This window comes from Falco rusticolus, chromosome 9 (assembly GCF_015220075.1).
Source record: "Falco rusticolus isolate bFalRus1 chromosome 9, bFalRus1.pri, whole genome shotgun sequence".
NCBI classification, from domain to species: Eukaryota; Metazoa; Chordata; class Aves; order Falconiformes; family Falconidae; genus Falco; species Falco rusticolus.
In genome coordinates this window covers 45627462-45645015 of record NC_051195.1, presented here as the reverse complement: position 1 = coordinate 45645015, position 17554 = coordinate 45627462, and the positions used below count along the sequence as shown (strand labels likewise).

The 17554-nt window shown below is 44.6% G+C and overlaps 1 protein-coding gene across 6 annotated transcripts in view; it reads right to left on the bottom strand.

Moving 5' to 3' along the window:
• Positions 1-17554, bottom strand: part of ZNF618 (zinc finger protein 618) — a 162371-nt gene that overhangs the window by 40635 nt on the left and 104182 nt on the right. For 4 of the 6 annotated variants that reach the window (XM_037399197.1, XM_037399199.1, XM_037399200.1 and 1 more), the window contains 4 exons: positions 4879-4968; positions 3457-3492; positions 2616-2693; positions 1497-1586 (listed from right to left, as the gene is read on the bottom strand). In XM_037399197.1, coding sequence (XP_037255094.1) covers positions 1497-1586; positions 2616-2693; positions 3457-3492; positions 4879-4968 — 294 coding nt within the window. Of the gene's footprint in view, positions 1-1496; positions 1587-2615; positions 2694-3456; positions 3493-4878; positions 4969-10142; positions 10227-17554 lie in introns of all 6 variants that reach the window. The other 2 variants (XM_037399201.1, XM_037399196.1) reach the window with 2 other exon arrangements.

The window sequence follows — 17554 nt, the reverse complement described above, 5'->3', positions numbered from 1 at the left end:
CAGCTGCATCCTATTACTACAGATAGTTGGGAGGACGGAGAGATATCCATAGTGATAAAGCCCCTTGACATGGGAAGTACTGGGAAAATAAGAATCTGCTACTGTTGAGCAGAGACTCAGTGCACAGTCCTTACAGCACACTGCTCCTGAGCTATCTGTACAGGGGTGGACTAGAGACACCAAACCCTTGGTGTCTGAGGGCCCATTTATACTAGGAGATTGACCTACTGCTGATCACCACCAATGGCTTTTCTGAGGACCTAAAACTACCTCAATTAAGAGGTGGAGTTTGGGGATGCAGGGATGTTTAGGAATAACTGCTACATGTGCAATCATAAGCACCGCGTTAGTTTCTTCAGGCAGATGGGAGATAAAAAGACTAACTTTGTGATGATGGCAGCAGAGGTATTTTATGCCCTACACCTTCTACCACAATCTTGGTCCATCTCCGTGCCTCAGAGAACCTGCACGAGAGCTGTCAAGAGCCACCAAGCCTTGATCCACTTTAGAAGTCCTGGTCTGGTGGACTATGTTCCACATTTATTTTCTGTATGTCTAAAACCAAAGCTGCCTCATTATAATAACTTTAAACCCTAAGCTGAAGCTGAACTTGGTGAGGAAGGCATGTGCACTCCCTCTGCTGGCTGCACATCACAGCTGAAGAAATCCACTACACCCATCCTCATCATCAGCCAAAACACTGGCAGTGCACAGACATGGGCGAAGGGCAACCGTGCTGGCTCACAGCATTAAAATCGCAATAAAGCCCAGGGCAATGCTATGAAAGAAGCATGAAGTTCAGGTGTAAAGAACTTCTCTGCATACTTTTAAAGCATCCCAAACCAGCATGTATCAGGAATTTCTTTCAACTGTTAGACTAAAATTTTGCACTGAATTACACTTAATTGCTCATTAAAACCTCCCCTTTGTCTGGGGAGTGCAGACCGTAGTGTCCCTCCAGAGTGCAGATCGTAGTGTCGTGTAGTATGCTGAGAACTGCCTTTTCCCGAGCTCCCTGAAATAAATATTTTATTGCCTGTGATTTAGTAGCAAGCTGCCAAGGTAATTTACATGATTTTGAAAACCAGCTTTAACTCACTGTCTGAAATAATTTCTCAGAAGCTCGTAAGAAAGATGCTTCTTCCCTAGCATGTATGTCCAGTTATTATTTAGGGGAGTCTAGAAATTTTGTGCATCACTTCAGTTAAACAACAAAATAAAATATCAACCCCCCAAGGAACATACATAGATTTGCATGACTTTAGTAAAAGTTCAGTGACATTACAGACCTAACAGCAACAGTGTCCCTCTGAGAGGAGATTCCAGCTCAGCTTTACAGTGCCCTGGTCAGCACATGATCTATGTCCTGCCAGCTGCAATCCCACAGGCCCAGTGGAAGGATCCACAAGAATTATACTCTCTCCTGCAACCCTCGTGTTTACCACCAACCACTGTAAGTCACAGTCTGTAATGAAACAGATCTCCAGGATACTCACTAATAGGTGCATGCAGCGCCACATGTTCTTGGTAGGGAGTGTAGTATTTGTACTGCTTGCCGCAGAATTCACAGGTGTAATTGCCAGTTTCTGTGAAGATGAAACAAACACAAAGATCAGAAAGGAGTGCAGAACCCTCTTACACAATCACCAAGCTCCTGACTTTTTTACATAGAAACTAGCCAGGAGACAAAAACTAGAGCATAACCCTCATGCACGTGGAACTTATCTGCCCTGTAATTCACACATCCTTTTCCCCAGCAAAGGAAACATTTAAAGCCAGTGTCCAGTGATGGACCGTGCATAAAAAGTCCAGTAGAACTGAAAAAGCTGCAGAAGACTATCCCAAAATTACAGCAAGTAAGCTTGCAAAACAAAGGAGAGAATCCATTTCTAAAGTCTGTATTACAGTTGACACAGTTTTGTCTTCTGTTTACAGACTGTGATGTGTGGACAACAGGAACGGTCAAACTAAGAAACAAACTGTCAAGTTTAAGAAAGAACTTTCATATTGGGATTGTAGATTTCTCTTGCAGGAGGAGGGTTTTTTCTGTGATAACTGCTAATTCCTGCTTTGGAGGTACTTGAAATAATGAGGAAGTGTAACCACACACTGACACCTCCCGCTCTTGTCAGTGCCAGGAAGTACAGAACTGACAGCAAGCTGCAAGCCAAAGGAAAATCCAGGGTTAATCAACTTTTTCCAAAATGGAGAATTCAGAGAAATGCTTCAGCAAAGTCTGGTCCTCTGCTTGTTTAACTCTCATTTGTTTGATGAACCCATCACAAAGGCAGTAGGAATGTGATCACCTGCCAACTCTGCCAATACACCTTAAGATCTTCTGTAATCGCTACCAGCTTGCTTTTCTCCTCAACCTTTTTCCTCTTTTCTTTGCAGAACTCTTGAGCAGAAAACACCACAAAGCTGCATTTCATAGGGCCAGGGCTGTTGGTGTTCAATGTTTGTTTGAACCTAAATACATCTTTCAGCACCCCTAAGGTCCCAACACCTCTGTGTAATGTAGTGCTTTCTGGTTTTCCTAGAGGTACTCCAGCTAATGCCAGATTGAAGCCCTTGCGCTTTCTCTTTCACATGTGAAGCTGTATAATAACTCATACTTGGACCAATCTTCTGGAACGGTTCCGGCTCCTCCTCCTTCACTTCATCTGCTGCTATGACAGCCTGGTCATAGGGGTCTGCAAGAGAACAGAACCAGCAAGAGAGCTGACAACACCCTCAGGTTTTCCTTCTACAGCTGCATGGGCACCGAATGCTCCTGCATCTGTAATGACATTTTGATCTGTAACAAGATTTCAAGACAGGAATTATAAACCCAATGACCTCTCTGTCTGATTTGTCCCTCCTCCTCCCCCTCCTCAGGTACCCCAGGATCACCCTCACTTCCAGCCCAGTCACATGCCTTGTAGGTACGTAATGTTTAAAAAATACAGAGAAAGACTGAACAAACACACTGCAAAGCCTGATCCATATTTTCTGATTTTCTTCCAGTGCATCTCCTATCTAATGATGTTATACTGTCTGAAAGTGGGCATGATAATGCAGTCTGCAAGCAAGTCAGCTAACGAATATTGACCAGTGACTTTCTACCATCTAAGAGCACAGCTAGAAACAAATCAGAACCCAACCCATTTTATAAAATAATTTAATTTATGCCTTGAACAATTCACTAAATCACCAAAGACATGAAACACCTGCTTCTTTGATTTCCAGAAGCCTGATCAATTGTATGTACAACAAAAGCCTGGTAGCTACTAGGGCTGGGCATCAACCTAAAGGCTGTAGACACTGGGGGAGGGAGAGAGGATGCTCCCTCTCCCGCTGCAATCAGTGACAAAATTCCCTTGACTCTCACAAGTGTAGAATCAGACCTGCTGTGCCTGAACTACTGAATGCTTGAAAAGGTTTGTGAAATAAAGCACACGAAGGATCTCAGCTTACCTGCCCGGTTTTCTGGGGCCCCTTCCACACTAAAAACTAACACAGAATAGAAGAAGGAGGGGAAGAAACAAAACAGAAATTAAATCCTCTTAAATGGCCTTATATTCCTCCTGTATTTCACGCACCACTTCAGCATATTTCAGCCCCACAGAATAAACCAGGCTTTGTGCCCCAGTCCCTCCTCTTCCCAGTAGCATCCACACAGGAACTATTTGAGCATGCCCAGCCCTAATATGATTCTCAAGGCCTTTGTTCTGACACTGACACAGCCCCACCTGAAGTTCAGATGCACAGCTGCCTCACCCTTGTGTTTGCTACAACACAACCAGCCCTTTGGTGGAACTGAGACAAAGTGTCCTTGCAAAACACAAGTGGAAGCGGTTACCACAGCCCTCTTGTAACCCTAGGCAGAGCTCCCTGGTCCATAGCTAAGAAGATACATTTCTGACAGAAGCAGACACATCCGTCTCACAGTGACTTTGGTCCCAGTAATTTAATTTTGGCTCCCCATGGGAGGGAGTTTGCAGTGGTGCACTGCAAGAGAACACTGGCTGTTTGTAGAGCATATTCAGATGGTCACACGTTTCAGTTAAAACCAGAAATTTTTATGGACAGCACATATTGTGGAAAACCACTTGCTTCTCTAGAGACGGTTCAGCCACTTCTTCTTTCCAAGCAGCCTCTTTCAAAAACTCTCAGGGCTCCCTCCTTGGACAAGTGAGGAGCAGTACCGACAGGTTTTAGCATACACAGCGAGGACCTGGAGTATCTGTGGGCTCCGAGTCAAGGGGCTTTAGATGCTCAATAAGCAGGGGTAAGCCAAAGACATTATATTGTTGCTTCTGTTTCCCCCAGTAGAGAAAAAAGAAACACTGCTTCTGGAGAAGGATGTCTGCTTCTGCCTGAGTGTCACCAGCCTAGGCCGCATCTACACTCACAGAGGAGAAATTGGCCTGTGAGGTTCACTGACAACTGCATCAATTCACTACCACAGTGATTACCAAGGACAAAACATTTCTCAACTCTGAAATGTGGTTTCTCACAGCAGAGCATGTTGGGAACAAACCTGGGCAGTCAGAAACCAAAAGGCAACTCACTCTTGCCCAGCAAGTAGCCAGGCCGAAAATTTACCTTGAGGCACTCAGTTCTAGCATATCCATCCTAACCATAAACCTGCAGACAGACAGGACTGCAAGGACCAGAGGTCCCACCAGAGGGTGTTACTCTGATGCACGCAAAAAGAATCAAGCAAAGTTCTTCCTGCAGTGCCTGTGGACTCTGCCTCCACTGACAAAGGCAAGCAAGCCATGCTGTACAATGCCCTGTACGTCACGGGCCACACGGTCCTGCAGAACCACGTTTTGCCTTCCCCAACGACTTCTCCTGCTAGTTTGGGTGTCTGAGTGCCAAAACAGTACTCACCATCCACGGCATGTAGATCTCTGTGCTCTTGGAAGCAGCTATAATATTTATATTTTTTCCCACAAATGTCACACGTGTACCTAAAATTGTCTGTAGGAAGAAGAAAACAGGCCACTTTAGAAACTTTGAGGTAAAAGGCAAACACTCCAGACAACGCTGCTCAATCAGACTCCCCCATGCAGAGACACTCATCCCACATGCTCTGTCAAATCTCTAAGGCACACAGACAGCCACTGCTTCATAATGTCCCCCCTGTGCCCCGTGCTATATGGCTTGGGGCGCACTCTGATCTGTTATTTCCTATTCAGGCAGCTCTGCTCTCCGGAAGATCTCACAGCAATGAAGATGCAGAGCAGCTTCAGCCCTGCTGAAATCTCCTTTGGAAGTTCAGGGCTACGGTAGGTAAGTACTGGTCAGAATGGGGACAAACTGGCAGAGCTAAATGCAGAGTCAACATACGAGCTGTCAGAAGTCAAAGTCTTAATATGCCAACCACAACATGGACTGGACGTGCCTACAAGCTCATGGTTCTCACTGTGGCTGCTAACTGATTACTAACTGCATTCAAGATCCTGTATGGGCACATTACAACAAACAAAACCAAAGAGAACCAACAATCCAAAACACACAGGACAGGAAGGTGCTCAATGAACAGGAGGACTGTTTCATATACATTTGTACCCTAGACCCCCTCCCATCATCCCAGCAACAACAGACCCCCTTCACCACAGCCGTGTGGGGAAGACAGACATGCAAAAAAGCTCAAGATGCGTATAAATTAATTTTGGTCTGACTGGTGACAATGAATGTGTTTGGCTCAGCTATCACATCAGTGTAAGAGGAAAACTTCACTCGTCACCTTGGTGAGGTTTTTCCATCTTCTGATGTCTGACATACCCCTTGGGGTACAGACTGACATCCTTAGTCACCCCACTGCAACTTGCAGCGCTGCTGTACTTGTCAGCCGACCACAGTAGCTGATGGGTTGCATGCTACTAGCCCACTGCAAATGAAGTAAAACACACCAGCTAGTGTAGCCACAAAGGGTCTTGAAACTGATGTGTTTTACTTCACAACAGAACCAAGCTAGGAGTGTACACACCAGCTACTGTGGCTCCACAGATGAGCTGCCACTCAGTAAGCTCCCCTGCGGTAGCTCAGTTGTTTGTTTTCATGAATCCATACAATTAGCAAAGGTAAAGCCTTGTTTTTACCTCTTCCATACAGTGTTCAAACACACCAGAGTATGCATATTAAGTAAGCTGTTCTTTTACTTCTTAATAATTTTATTTTTTAAATAAATATTTTAAGCTAGTATGCATTGGTACAGTCTAATCGCTCACTTGGGTTCACTACTGCAGTCCATCAGCACATGGGGTTTCAACACTAAATGAAGAATCACTTTCCGCCTTTTATTCTGTTTGGCAGAATGAAAGTAGAAGCTATGGTGATCTATAAGAGAAAAATGCCAAATATAAAAGATGTTAAACAGCTGGGCACTGGAAATTTATCCCTGCTACCAAAAAATATTTGTATCTTAATCAGAGCACAGTAATGCTAAGCTAGACCTAAAGGATTTTTAAAAGTCTAGGCTGAAAAAGTGAGACAGAGCTCAGGTATATATACAGAGATGAAAAGGATTCACTGCTTCAAACAGTGCACTGCTTAAGGAAGAGGAGGAGGAGAAGCAAAACAGGACTGCAAGAACATTCAAGTGATAAAAGTACTGGTAGGTCACATTTAGCTATGTCCCATTATATAATCTTATGCAGTCTCCTGTGGTCAGACAACAGCGCTGAGGATCTCAACCTACCCTAGACTCTTTCCAACAACAAAGAGAATCTAATGATTGCTATGAAATATCTCTGTATCTGTTGCAAAAAAAATAAGTCAATTATTGGCAGAAAAAAATCATAACATGTCATCAGTAATCAGTCCCACATTGCTGGAGTCCCCAAGACAAGAAATCAACCTCCTTTTTGAAGTGTAATGAGCCATGCAGTAGATGAACTGAAGACTAATTCTTCAAAGGAGTACCAAATGCCAAGCACTTCCAATACCTCCATTTGGAGGAAGAAAACTATTATGGCCTTAGTTGGGAAGAAAAGTGCAAAATAAGTAAGACTTGTTAGAACAGAATAAAACTAGATGCTAGAGGCACACCATTTCACAGACTCAATCAGCCACAGCTAGTTGTAGTCACTGTAACTTAGGAAAGATTGTGGGGATCTCACTGTCAACAGGAGACCTGAGTAGCACACGCTGGGTATAACCGCTTCCTTCCCTAGGTGGTGGGGGGAAAATAAAAACACGCTAAGAAGTACAACAGCACACCCCAAGAGAATAGGGGTTTGCTTGTTTTGTTAGGGGACTGCTTTCCCTAAGGAAGAATGACCTCCAGAGATTATAGCAAAACAAGCCATTATGAGAAGTAAGAATTTGTTCCAGCTAGTATTGGTACCAATCTCTTCCTCAACTCTTTAAATAACACCCAGCAAATGGTACTAGGTCTCAGAGACAAGGAGGTTTAGAGAGAATTCAGAAGACCGCCCATGTGCAGCTAAGCTTCACCCTCTGTGAACAGCGGTCACTCTTCCACGGCTGCACCCGAGTGCCAGACTTCTTCCTTCTTACCCAATAAAGCTGTCTTTGCTGACAGCCACCAAATACTTGCAGTGCTGTTCCCAGCAGTGAAAGCTTTCTTAGCAAGAAGTTCACTGAGCAAAATTAGCCTGTAGACTACTACTTTTCCTGTTTGGGGTTGTAACTACTATACCAACGTAGACTCCAGCTGGGGCACTGCACCCAATATGCGTAACAGAGCTTTCAATGGGAAGAGCTACAAAAAGACTCCAAGTGCTCAGGTGTGCCTGCAAGCCCATACTGAAACCCCCACACCTAAACCTCTGAAGAGATGGTACCAGACATAGCCAAAGAAACGCTACTTAAGCAAGTTTGCTCAGATTCAAGCTCTCTCCTGTCACCAGGTAGACATCGATGCAGTGCAGCTCCACCAAAAGCAAAATCATACCAACAGGCACTATCAGGACTTTAGGAAAAATACAGGGAAAGATACTAATTAGCCCGCCAGCACAGAGGTACAGTGCTGACCCTTTCTGGTGTTCAGGCAACAGTCCTGCAGAAGGCATCCTTGCTGCAAGCTGAGCAATCACCATATTACACTGCTGCAAACCTAGAGTTTCATAGTTAACAACTGAACTCCAGCAACTATCATGCCTCCTTCGTGCTCTTGAGTCTTTCCAAGGCAAGTAGTGATTCCAGAAAGGGGTCTAAGGAGTAATGGCTTTATATACTTTGTCAGCCCACATTTAACCTTGTGAAATACATGTACCACAATACAGCATCACATCTTACTAGAAAAACAGGCAAGCAACAGCCTTGTTACAAGGCAGTTCCTCAGGTATAAAGGACGGATATACTGAGATATGTCAAACAGGCAGGTTTTTCAAGTACCCCAAGCAATAACTCCATGGGACATGAAAGCATTTTTGACCACTCTTCTCGCAAGTGCACCTCTAGTAAAAGACAGGGAACGTGCTGCTCTTTTCTGCCTGTCTCCAGGGGCTGCTGCCAGCTGGCTCCTGTCGTGCGGCCTGTGTTCAGCAATGACTCGTGGCTGCTTAAATACCCTGCCCTAGGGATGATCAGCCAGGTCATCTTTCTTCCCAGATGTTGTATTAAATATGTTGAGAATTTTTTTTTTGTTGCTTCGTTTCAAATATTCAGCAGAGAATAAATTAGGTATTTCATTTTGGCAGGAAAGAGGGAGGGCAGAGAGCACATGCCCAACAGTGGCAGGCAGAAGAAGAGGCTTCTCTCCTTAGGGCACTTGGCCCAGGGCCTCGGTGGATTTTGCTCTAGGAACACAGGAAGGGAATGACAGCAATCAGAAATTTGTTGAAAGGTCAGAACTTCTGTATCACAAGCTAAAAATACAGATCACTTAACCCACCCTCCTCAGTGCAGGAATCCAAGACCACAAAAACTGTGTGCAAACTCGTTTCCACTGGGCTCTAAGAGCTCTGCACAGCATCACAGAAACCCAAACTGGAAACAGTTACATACAACATCCAGATGACAACCCTGCAATGACGACAGCACATCCTGTTAAGGGTCCAGAATGATGGGGTCTCCACATAGCAGGCTGCAGGAGCTCCTTAAGGACTTCTCCAAGGCGAAGACTGATTTTCACCTGACCCAGAATTCATACTGACCTTTCAAATGGAAGAAGCTACAAAAGCTACTTGATAGAAGAGGAGCTCTCACGGCAACAAGGCACTTTGCAGATACTCTTGAATCCTAAGTGATCCTACTCTTACAGAGTACTGCAGAAACAGCTGTCTAGTAGGGACAGCTTCCATACCTGGAAGGGCAAAACTGCTGAATGTAAATAGATTGCAACAGCCTGAATTATTCTAAAATAAAGCAATGTTCCAGGTCCCAGTCAAGAAAAAAAGCAGCAAAATTAAAAAAGAAGAGAAGGCAGTCTGGACAGCGCTACTTGTCCTGCTCCATGGCAAGGGTGGCACCTTTACACCAGAAGGTTTGAAAATGGCAAAGGAAGCACCAAACTCCAGGAATCCCACATTCCTGGCTTACCTTGGGAAACAAGGTTTCTCAAACAGTTCATAAAGTCCAGCAGCATCTCTGAAAGGGGAGGGGGGCTGGATTTCTTACAGTTAAGCCCTCTGCAATACATTTATCTGTCATTGCACTATTTGAGGTTGTGATGTTTCTCCCCCTAAACAGGCTTTCTGGGTGAGGCTTATGTGACAACATATCAGCATTGTCCTTGCAGTCACAGCCAGTGGATCACAGGAGAGTCCACGAGATGCTCTGATGCTCAGTTTCACATTCCTTAACTGTTTCCTGAGAATCTGCTGGCAGATGCTGGATTCGTTCATTACAAGTCCTGCTGGTGATAAACACAGAGGGCCGGAGCTGGTGAATGGTTGGAAAAAGCATCGGCTTTCCTGGGATGTCTGCCTCACTGAAAGGAACCATGAGCAACTCAAATATTCTTCAGTAAGAGCCAAAGCCACCACGACTAAACCACCTGATGCAAAGAAACAGGAAAGGCTGGCATTTTCTGAGATCTGTGCTGCATGCTTGCCACTGGGAAAAACCTTCCCAGTTTGTGCCCTGAGCGCAGACTACCTGAGCAGCCTCCCCAGAAGAAGACCCAAAGTGCAGCTACTGCTTTTTACAACACAGCAGGGAGAAAAAACATCTGGAACCCTCACTTGTTTCTGTGGATTCCACCCAGGGCAGCACAAAGACAGCTCTGGAGAGAGGCTTCTTCTCCCTTTCCGCAGACAGAGGGGCACCTAGATGGAAAGGAACATATTTATGGCTTCCTAAGCTAGCAGGATATTCCCCGCGCAGGTTCACGGACAATTCCTTTGACCTAACCCTTTGGCATCTTTCAGCGCTTCCTTCTAGATTCTGGACTGACAGTGGGGAGAGGCAGAATGCAAGTTTGCAGACACAGAGCTCAGTGCCTGTAGACCTTCATCTACTCCTCACTCAAACTGTGTTCTTGCACAGAAGTTAGGAGCTTTACAACTGCATTTTACAGCCAAGTATAAAGTTGCCAGTAAAATCAGTTGCAATCTACTTCAGAGCTCAACTTCAAGGTGCCTAATAGCAAAATTCCTTGAAAAGGGAGCAGGACTGAGCCCAAAGTCAGCAGCAACCCCTTAAGAGGATTAAAGTATCCAGAGTTACATTAGCAAGGATTAAATAATAATAAAATCCAGAAATTTGGAAAGGACAGAAACCCTCACACACAAAGGCACAAGCCAGCTCCTAAGGAAAAAACTTTCCCTGTGGGCAAACTATTCCAAGATCACTCATTTCATGATCATTTACTTCCTTCCCACAAACATTTGGCCTTTGTCAGGAACACAGGAGACATCTAGGAACACGCTGGCTTAACCTAGCACGGTGCTTCCCATGCTCCGCAAAGCGGGGTCCCTCAGGCTGCAAACTACCAAGCCAAGAAAAAGGTAATCCAAAACCCTCACGCAGAAGGGCCAAATCCCTTGAAATTCCCCCAAAATGGTGCAAGATGTTAGCTCACCTTCAAGCTGCCAAGGGGCTAAACGACAGGTGAGAGGGCATGGAGCCACAGGCTTGTGTCTGGTTTCTTGCTGAAGCATTTCAAAGCTTAGTTCCAGCTCCTGAGAAGAGCTGTTACAGATGCATTCAGTAGCTACAGGACTGATTTCACCTTACTGCATTTTTTTAAGCTGCTTTCAAAGTAGGCAGCCAGTGAATTCTATGAATTCTGTGATACTTCATCCAAACCATGTGTCAGCTGAATGCATCAGCACAATGGAGATAGAAATGCAGACCATCCAGGGCTGTATGTAATCCCTCCAGGTTCAGAAACCTGATGCCAGACTAGCAGGAACTTCCATACAGAGGGGAATATCCTGAACTAATTTCTGAAAGACAGCCCCCTTGTTCGTAATAGACCGATGGTCTCATACTGTAAGGTTTTTTAAAAACATTTTCACGAAAAGGTGTTTTGGGTACTACTCACTGGATATTGAGAGAGAAAAGACTTCCCAGGCGTTCTCAGGATGTTACACATGAATGGATTTCCTTCTCCCACAGTTAAAAGTATGTCAAAGTTGAATCCAAACAGACAGCAAGTATCAGCAATTCAAAGCAAAAATATTATAGCGTTTTACAATTACCCCCAAAATCAGTATTATGAACCAGTCTATTCAGACTCCATGAGAGAATTCAGACGCACCAGACAATACAATTAACAACAGCAGATCTAGTTTCATACTTCTTCATTCTGGTGTCACTACAGGGCAGTGTTGGATTTTTTTTTATTCAAATTGTAACTAAGTGTAAGATAGAGAATGTTGAGAAGAGTGTGTTAGGGTGCTACTACCAGCAATTTGCCAATGAACAGTCTTAACACTGCATAATGAAAAAAGCCCAGGTGTACTTGTACATACCTAACTTGCTGATGCAGGAAGATTTATCTATAGAATCAATAAGAATGCTGAATCTCCACCTTAAGTAAAAAATTCAATTCAGCCTACACTGTGGAGTTATGCACAACACACAATAAAGGCCGTTTTATTTTAACCTCCTTTTGGAATCAAAACGGTTTGGCTGGGAACAGACTACTTATCTACTTTACAACTGTTTAGATTAAATGATGTAGCACTAAGAGGTTCATAAAGGAAAAGCAAACCTCATCTTGACTTTTTCCTACTCATTTGTCCATGACTAGAAATTTTGTTCTTACTGTGATTTCCAGATGGGAATTCACATGGAGTATCACTGCCTCATTTCCAAAGTTGAAAGGAAAAGTGATAGTTAAATGGCTGAGCAGCACTGAAGAAGAGATCCTAGCTCCATAAAACGTTGTAAAGAACAAATCAAATTAAAATAAGCTAGGAAGAATGCAGAACCCTTCTCTCTACAGTCACCCAAGATAATCAAGAACTCCAACCTTTTCGCTTAGGTTGAAAGGAAGAGTTCTTAAGAAGGTAATCCTTGCATTGCTCTGCCTTTCCCGGTTATGAATATCCTTAGAAGTGAAAATACTGAGAACTTAAATACTTAAAATGTTTTGGGTTTTTGCGTGCTGTTGAGGTTCAACATTGTTGAAATGCCAACAAGCAGCTCAACAGACAACAGTTTGGGCTGAAAGAAGAATTTGGAATAGTTAATGGCATTGCTGTTTGTACACCTTTTCTGTTGATGAATTTCAAACCGTGTTGCAAGATGGAAAGTGTACCCCTTCTTAATGAATGTCGGAGGGATGTATTTCTATCTTCAGTAAAGCCCTCCTGGCATTTTCACAACATACTGACAGATGATCAGAATAGTCTGGGGTTACTAACATTCTTATTCTTTTTTTATTAGAATAAATGTATTTCTCCATCAATTTTGCTGCCTAGGAACTCTGTAAGAGATTTGTTGTGAAGTATTAACATCCAGATTTCTGTAAATAGGGTCTATTTGGTCAGTATCTGGGAAAGGGGCAGAAATTTAATTTTTATGAGTGTATCAGCCATTTTCTGTACAAGGTCATGTGAAGATCATAGATTTCTAGACAACCTGAAAGCCTACTTTTCTAAAACCTTAGATTAAAACTACATACAGAGAAATTGGTTCTCTTCAGAGCTACAAACTGCAGGACTTGCACAAACATCAAAAACTCCAGCATGACTGCATGTGTGTCATGCTCCTGAGTTCATCTTATGTGGTTATAAGGCAAGATACCCAATAGGATACCCAAAGTGAGAACATCCAAAAAGAATCCTTAGTATGACAGTTATGTCAGAAGAGCAACTTCAAATTTACCCTGTTAAGAAACAGATCCAATTGCTACTTGTTTCATCCATCCTCAAAAAAGATGCTGGGTACTGTAATGTGAAGGCACTGGTTCAGAACTAGCAGACAGCAGCAGAGAAAGGCAAAGGGAAGTGAGCCTCCCATGTTACAGAAAACCTGAGAAACTGCAGTGATAAACTCTCTCCCATTCCAGTCCTGCAATGTACTCAGAAAAGGAGGACGTAGGAGCAAGACAGGAGTAACCTGTGCTAAGGTGCAATGGACAGTACTGCACCTTGCTGAAAAACTCTCGTTCCAGGGAGGAATGAATGATCCCAGCCCCAGAGCTGCGAAGAAATACGCTTTTGTGAAAGGCAACAACTACAGGACTGAACGAACACGTCTCAGGCTTTAAGGTCAAAATTTCTTCACACTGTAGATCCCAGAACTAAATTCCTTATTATTTTCTTAATGTCTTCTTCCTGCACTGAAATTTATCATTCTTGGTCTCAGCCCACTGGTCATTTAAATTTGAAGATGAACATATTCATCTCCTTGTTAGGCAAATGGGAATCTAAAGAGACTTTACCTACTTAAAATGCAAGCACATTAGAAAAATAAAATCCATTTTTATAGCTCTCCCCAAGGAGCAGGAGAATTATTAAATAAGAACATTGGAAAAATTAATCACAAAGTTGTAAATGACTAACTGTTCACTTTGGCATGTGTACGTGGGTGTGCACGCATACATGCATCATTTACATGAGGCTTTTAATTGTGCAAGGCATTAATAAGTTTTACCAAGCACAACAGTGGAACTTTCCATTTTTTGCTCTGGTACCCCCCAAGAAGTAAAAGGAAATCAAAAGCTAAAATTTACTTTAAGGAAACATTAAGGTTGCAAATTTGAATATTTAAAGTTAATCAAGAAATGGAGATGCTAACGGTTCTTCCTTAACCTTAAATTAACACCAGCAAACCACTTACGTATCTTCCCATCACTAGTCAGAACATTAAAATCACCATATCCTGTATGCGTAAGGTCTGGGCAAGAAAACCTTAATTTTGAACATATTAATTTCATGGTTTAAATTCACAACCCTCAAAATGTTTTTGCACATGCAAGACATTAGCACTATGCCTCCACAGTCAACGTTTGCAAGGCATATTCCAGCCCACATCCTTGCTTCTAACCTTTCACTGCTTTTTCAAATAAATTCCCTCTTAGGCTGAACTTTCTCATGCTTAGTCAGAGCCCAAAGGGAAATATGTTTTTAAAAGATCAGGCCAATCATTTTTTATTTATGGGGTTGTGAAATATTTACTATGTATTCCATTTTGGAAAAAAAATACTGCAATTTTATTTTTTTCTCCTTGGAACTAAATAATGTCACACAGTGGACACACACTCCTCATGGATGCTGTCCTGTACACAGGTGATGGGCTTGAATGCACGTGGCTAAGAAACTGGAAAAAAAGTAATTCTGTTTGCAGCCTGTAACATCCTCAGACCCAGATGAAAGTTAGTGCCCCCCCTACCACCAACTGTCCTGTCTTAGGCCAGCATGCACACGTAATCTAGCAAACAATAAGCAAGTATGATACTACTATGGATGAGGAAGGAGAAAATAAAGGCTCACAGATGACAGCACAGTTACATTTAATTTTTAAAAGATGTGCCTCTGATGAGAATTTCAAACAGCTACCAGAAGTCAGGGTGTAATCACAAACTAAAACATATCTTGCATTGACACATAAATGCTTTGCTACATTTAGGTACTTAGTAAGACAGACTGAAGATCTGGCAAAGAGAAATGTCTCAGACATCGTAAGGTCCCCACTAAAAAACTATGCCCCAATGTGAAAGCTTCATCATGAGAGAGCTGAACAGGTTGGCAATGTCACAGAATCACAGAAATGTCAGGGCTGGAAGGGACCTCTGGAGGCCACCTAGTCCAACCCCCCGCTGAAGCAGGTTCTCCTCGAGCAGGCTGCACAGAGTCACATCCAGGTGGGGTCTGAATGTCCCCAGAGAAGGAGACCCCACAGCCTCTGGGCAGCCTGTGCCAGTGCTCGGTCACCCTCAATATAAAGAATTTTTTCCTCAGATGGAAATCCCTGTGTTGCAGTTTGTGCCTGTTGCCCCCTGTCCTGTCGCTGGGCACCGCTGAAAAGAGCCTGGTCCCGTCCTCTGGACACTTGCCCTTAAGATGCTTGTAGACATGGATAAGATCCCTCTCAGCCTTCCCTCCTCCAGGCTAAACAGGCCAGCGCTCTCAGCCCTTCCTCGTCAGGGAGATGCTCCAGTCCCCTCATCATCCTCGTAGCCTCCGCTGGACCCCCCCAGTAGCTCCCTGTCTCTCTTGACCTGGGGAGCCCAGAACCGGACCCAGCACTCCAGATGCAGCCCCACCAGGGCTGAGCAGAGGGAGAGATCACCTCCCTCCACCTGCTGGCCCCGCTCCTCCTCATGCACCAGGATCCCACTGGCCTTCTCGGCCACGAGGGCACACTGCTGGCCCACGGGCAACGTGCTGCACCGGCGCTCCCGGGTCCTTCCCCGCAGAGCTGCCCCCCAGCAGACCAGCCCCAGGCTGTGCTGGGGTGTGGGGCTGCCCCTCCCCAGGGGCAGGACCCTGCACTTGCCTTCGCTGAACCGCATTAGGTTCCCTGCGCCGACCCTCCAGCCTGTCCAGGTCTGGCTGAACGGCAGCGCAGCCTCGGGGGGACCAGCCGCTCCTCCCAGTTCTGTTTCATCAGCGAACTTGCCGAGGCCGCGCGCTGTCCCTTCACCCAGGTCACTGATGAATGAGCCGAACAGGACAGGACCCAGCACTGACCGCTGGGAACCCCGCGAGCTGCAGGCCTCCAGCCAGGCTCTGCGCCGCCGCTCACAGCCCTCCGAGCTCTGCCCTTCAGCCAGCTCTCAGCCCGCCTCGCTGCCGCTCACCTAACCCACTGCCCGAGCTTACCTGTGAGGGCGTTATGGGACAGAGCACCAAAAGCCTCCCAAGGTCAAGGTAGACAACATCCACTGGCAGCCAGCTCTGCTGTACCAGAGACATGTGCTTCCCCCCTAGGCTATGGCAAAGCCCAAGCCTGGAGTCAAGCTCTGAACCAGGGATGGTGATGACACTCAGCTAGTAACACAGAAGTTGGGACTGCAGCACCTCTTCTGAAGATCATTATGGTAACCCTTGTATTAGAAGAATATCTATCCTTAAAAGCAGATATTTTTAACTCTGTGACACTGCCTTCCTTGGTATTTGCTCCTGTGTGACAAAGCACAAGGAAAACATGCCAGCTGGTTTTTCCTTCCCTACACTGCAATGGTAGAACTGGTAGCCTCAGAGTTGAAACGCTTGTCAGCATTTTATAACTGTAATTTGCAGTATGATTTTTGTCTGTACTACAGCAATCTGTCACTCAAGAGGACAGCACAGTCCATCCATTTCTCAGTCTCTTCCTGAAGGCCAGTTTTGAGCCAGAGAGGATGCTAAAGCCTGGACTGTATTAAAAGAGCTCAAGAACTCTTTGTATCACCAGCTGCGCCCCATCTTTCCTGGAAGACATATCTGTGTAGGATACCAGTATCATAGAACCACAGAATGGTTTGGGTTGGAAGGGGCCTTAAAGATCATCTAGTTCCACCTCCCCTTCCATGGGCAGGGACACCTTCCACTACACCAGGTTAATCCAAGCTCCATCCAACCTGGCCCTGAACACTTCCAGGGATGGGGCATCCCCCTGTGCCAGTGTCTCACCACCTTCATAGTAAAGATTTTCTTCCTTGTATCTAACCTAAATCCGACCTCTTTCAGTTTAAAGCCATTCCCCCTTGTCCTATCACTACAGGCCCTTGTAAGAAGTAGCTATGTAAACCTTCAATGACACAAACTTTGTACACCCAATGCAGTAACACAACTCACTTCAACAAGGGGAAGCAACATATAATACATTAAAAAGTTGATATAAACTGGGAAGGGTGATCAAGCCTGGGCATAGAGGGAAAGAAAGGACTTCAGTTTAATTGCAGCAAAGAGGAATTAAGATTGGCTACAGGCAGAACGTCCCACCTGGGGCTAGCAGGGAAAGCACTAGGAAAGACCTCACGTCTGAGAGGCTGAGGAACAGTCTGCACAGTAAATTCCTGAAGGACGCATTAGAAAAACAACGTTGAGGATGTTCTATCTATGAAGCAATTTAACTTTTTGGAGCCCACATGTACTCTTAAAATTCTTGCAAGCTCACAGCTATCAATGCCAGCCCAAATTTTTGTCAGGGATAATCACCAATTTAATCCAGTAATTTTTACCTTGCCCTTGTGCAAGGGGAAGGAGTTCTCTTG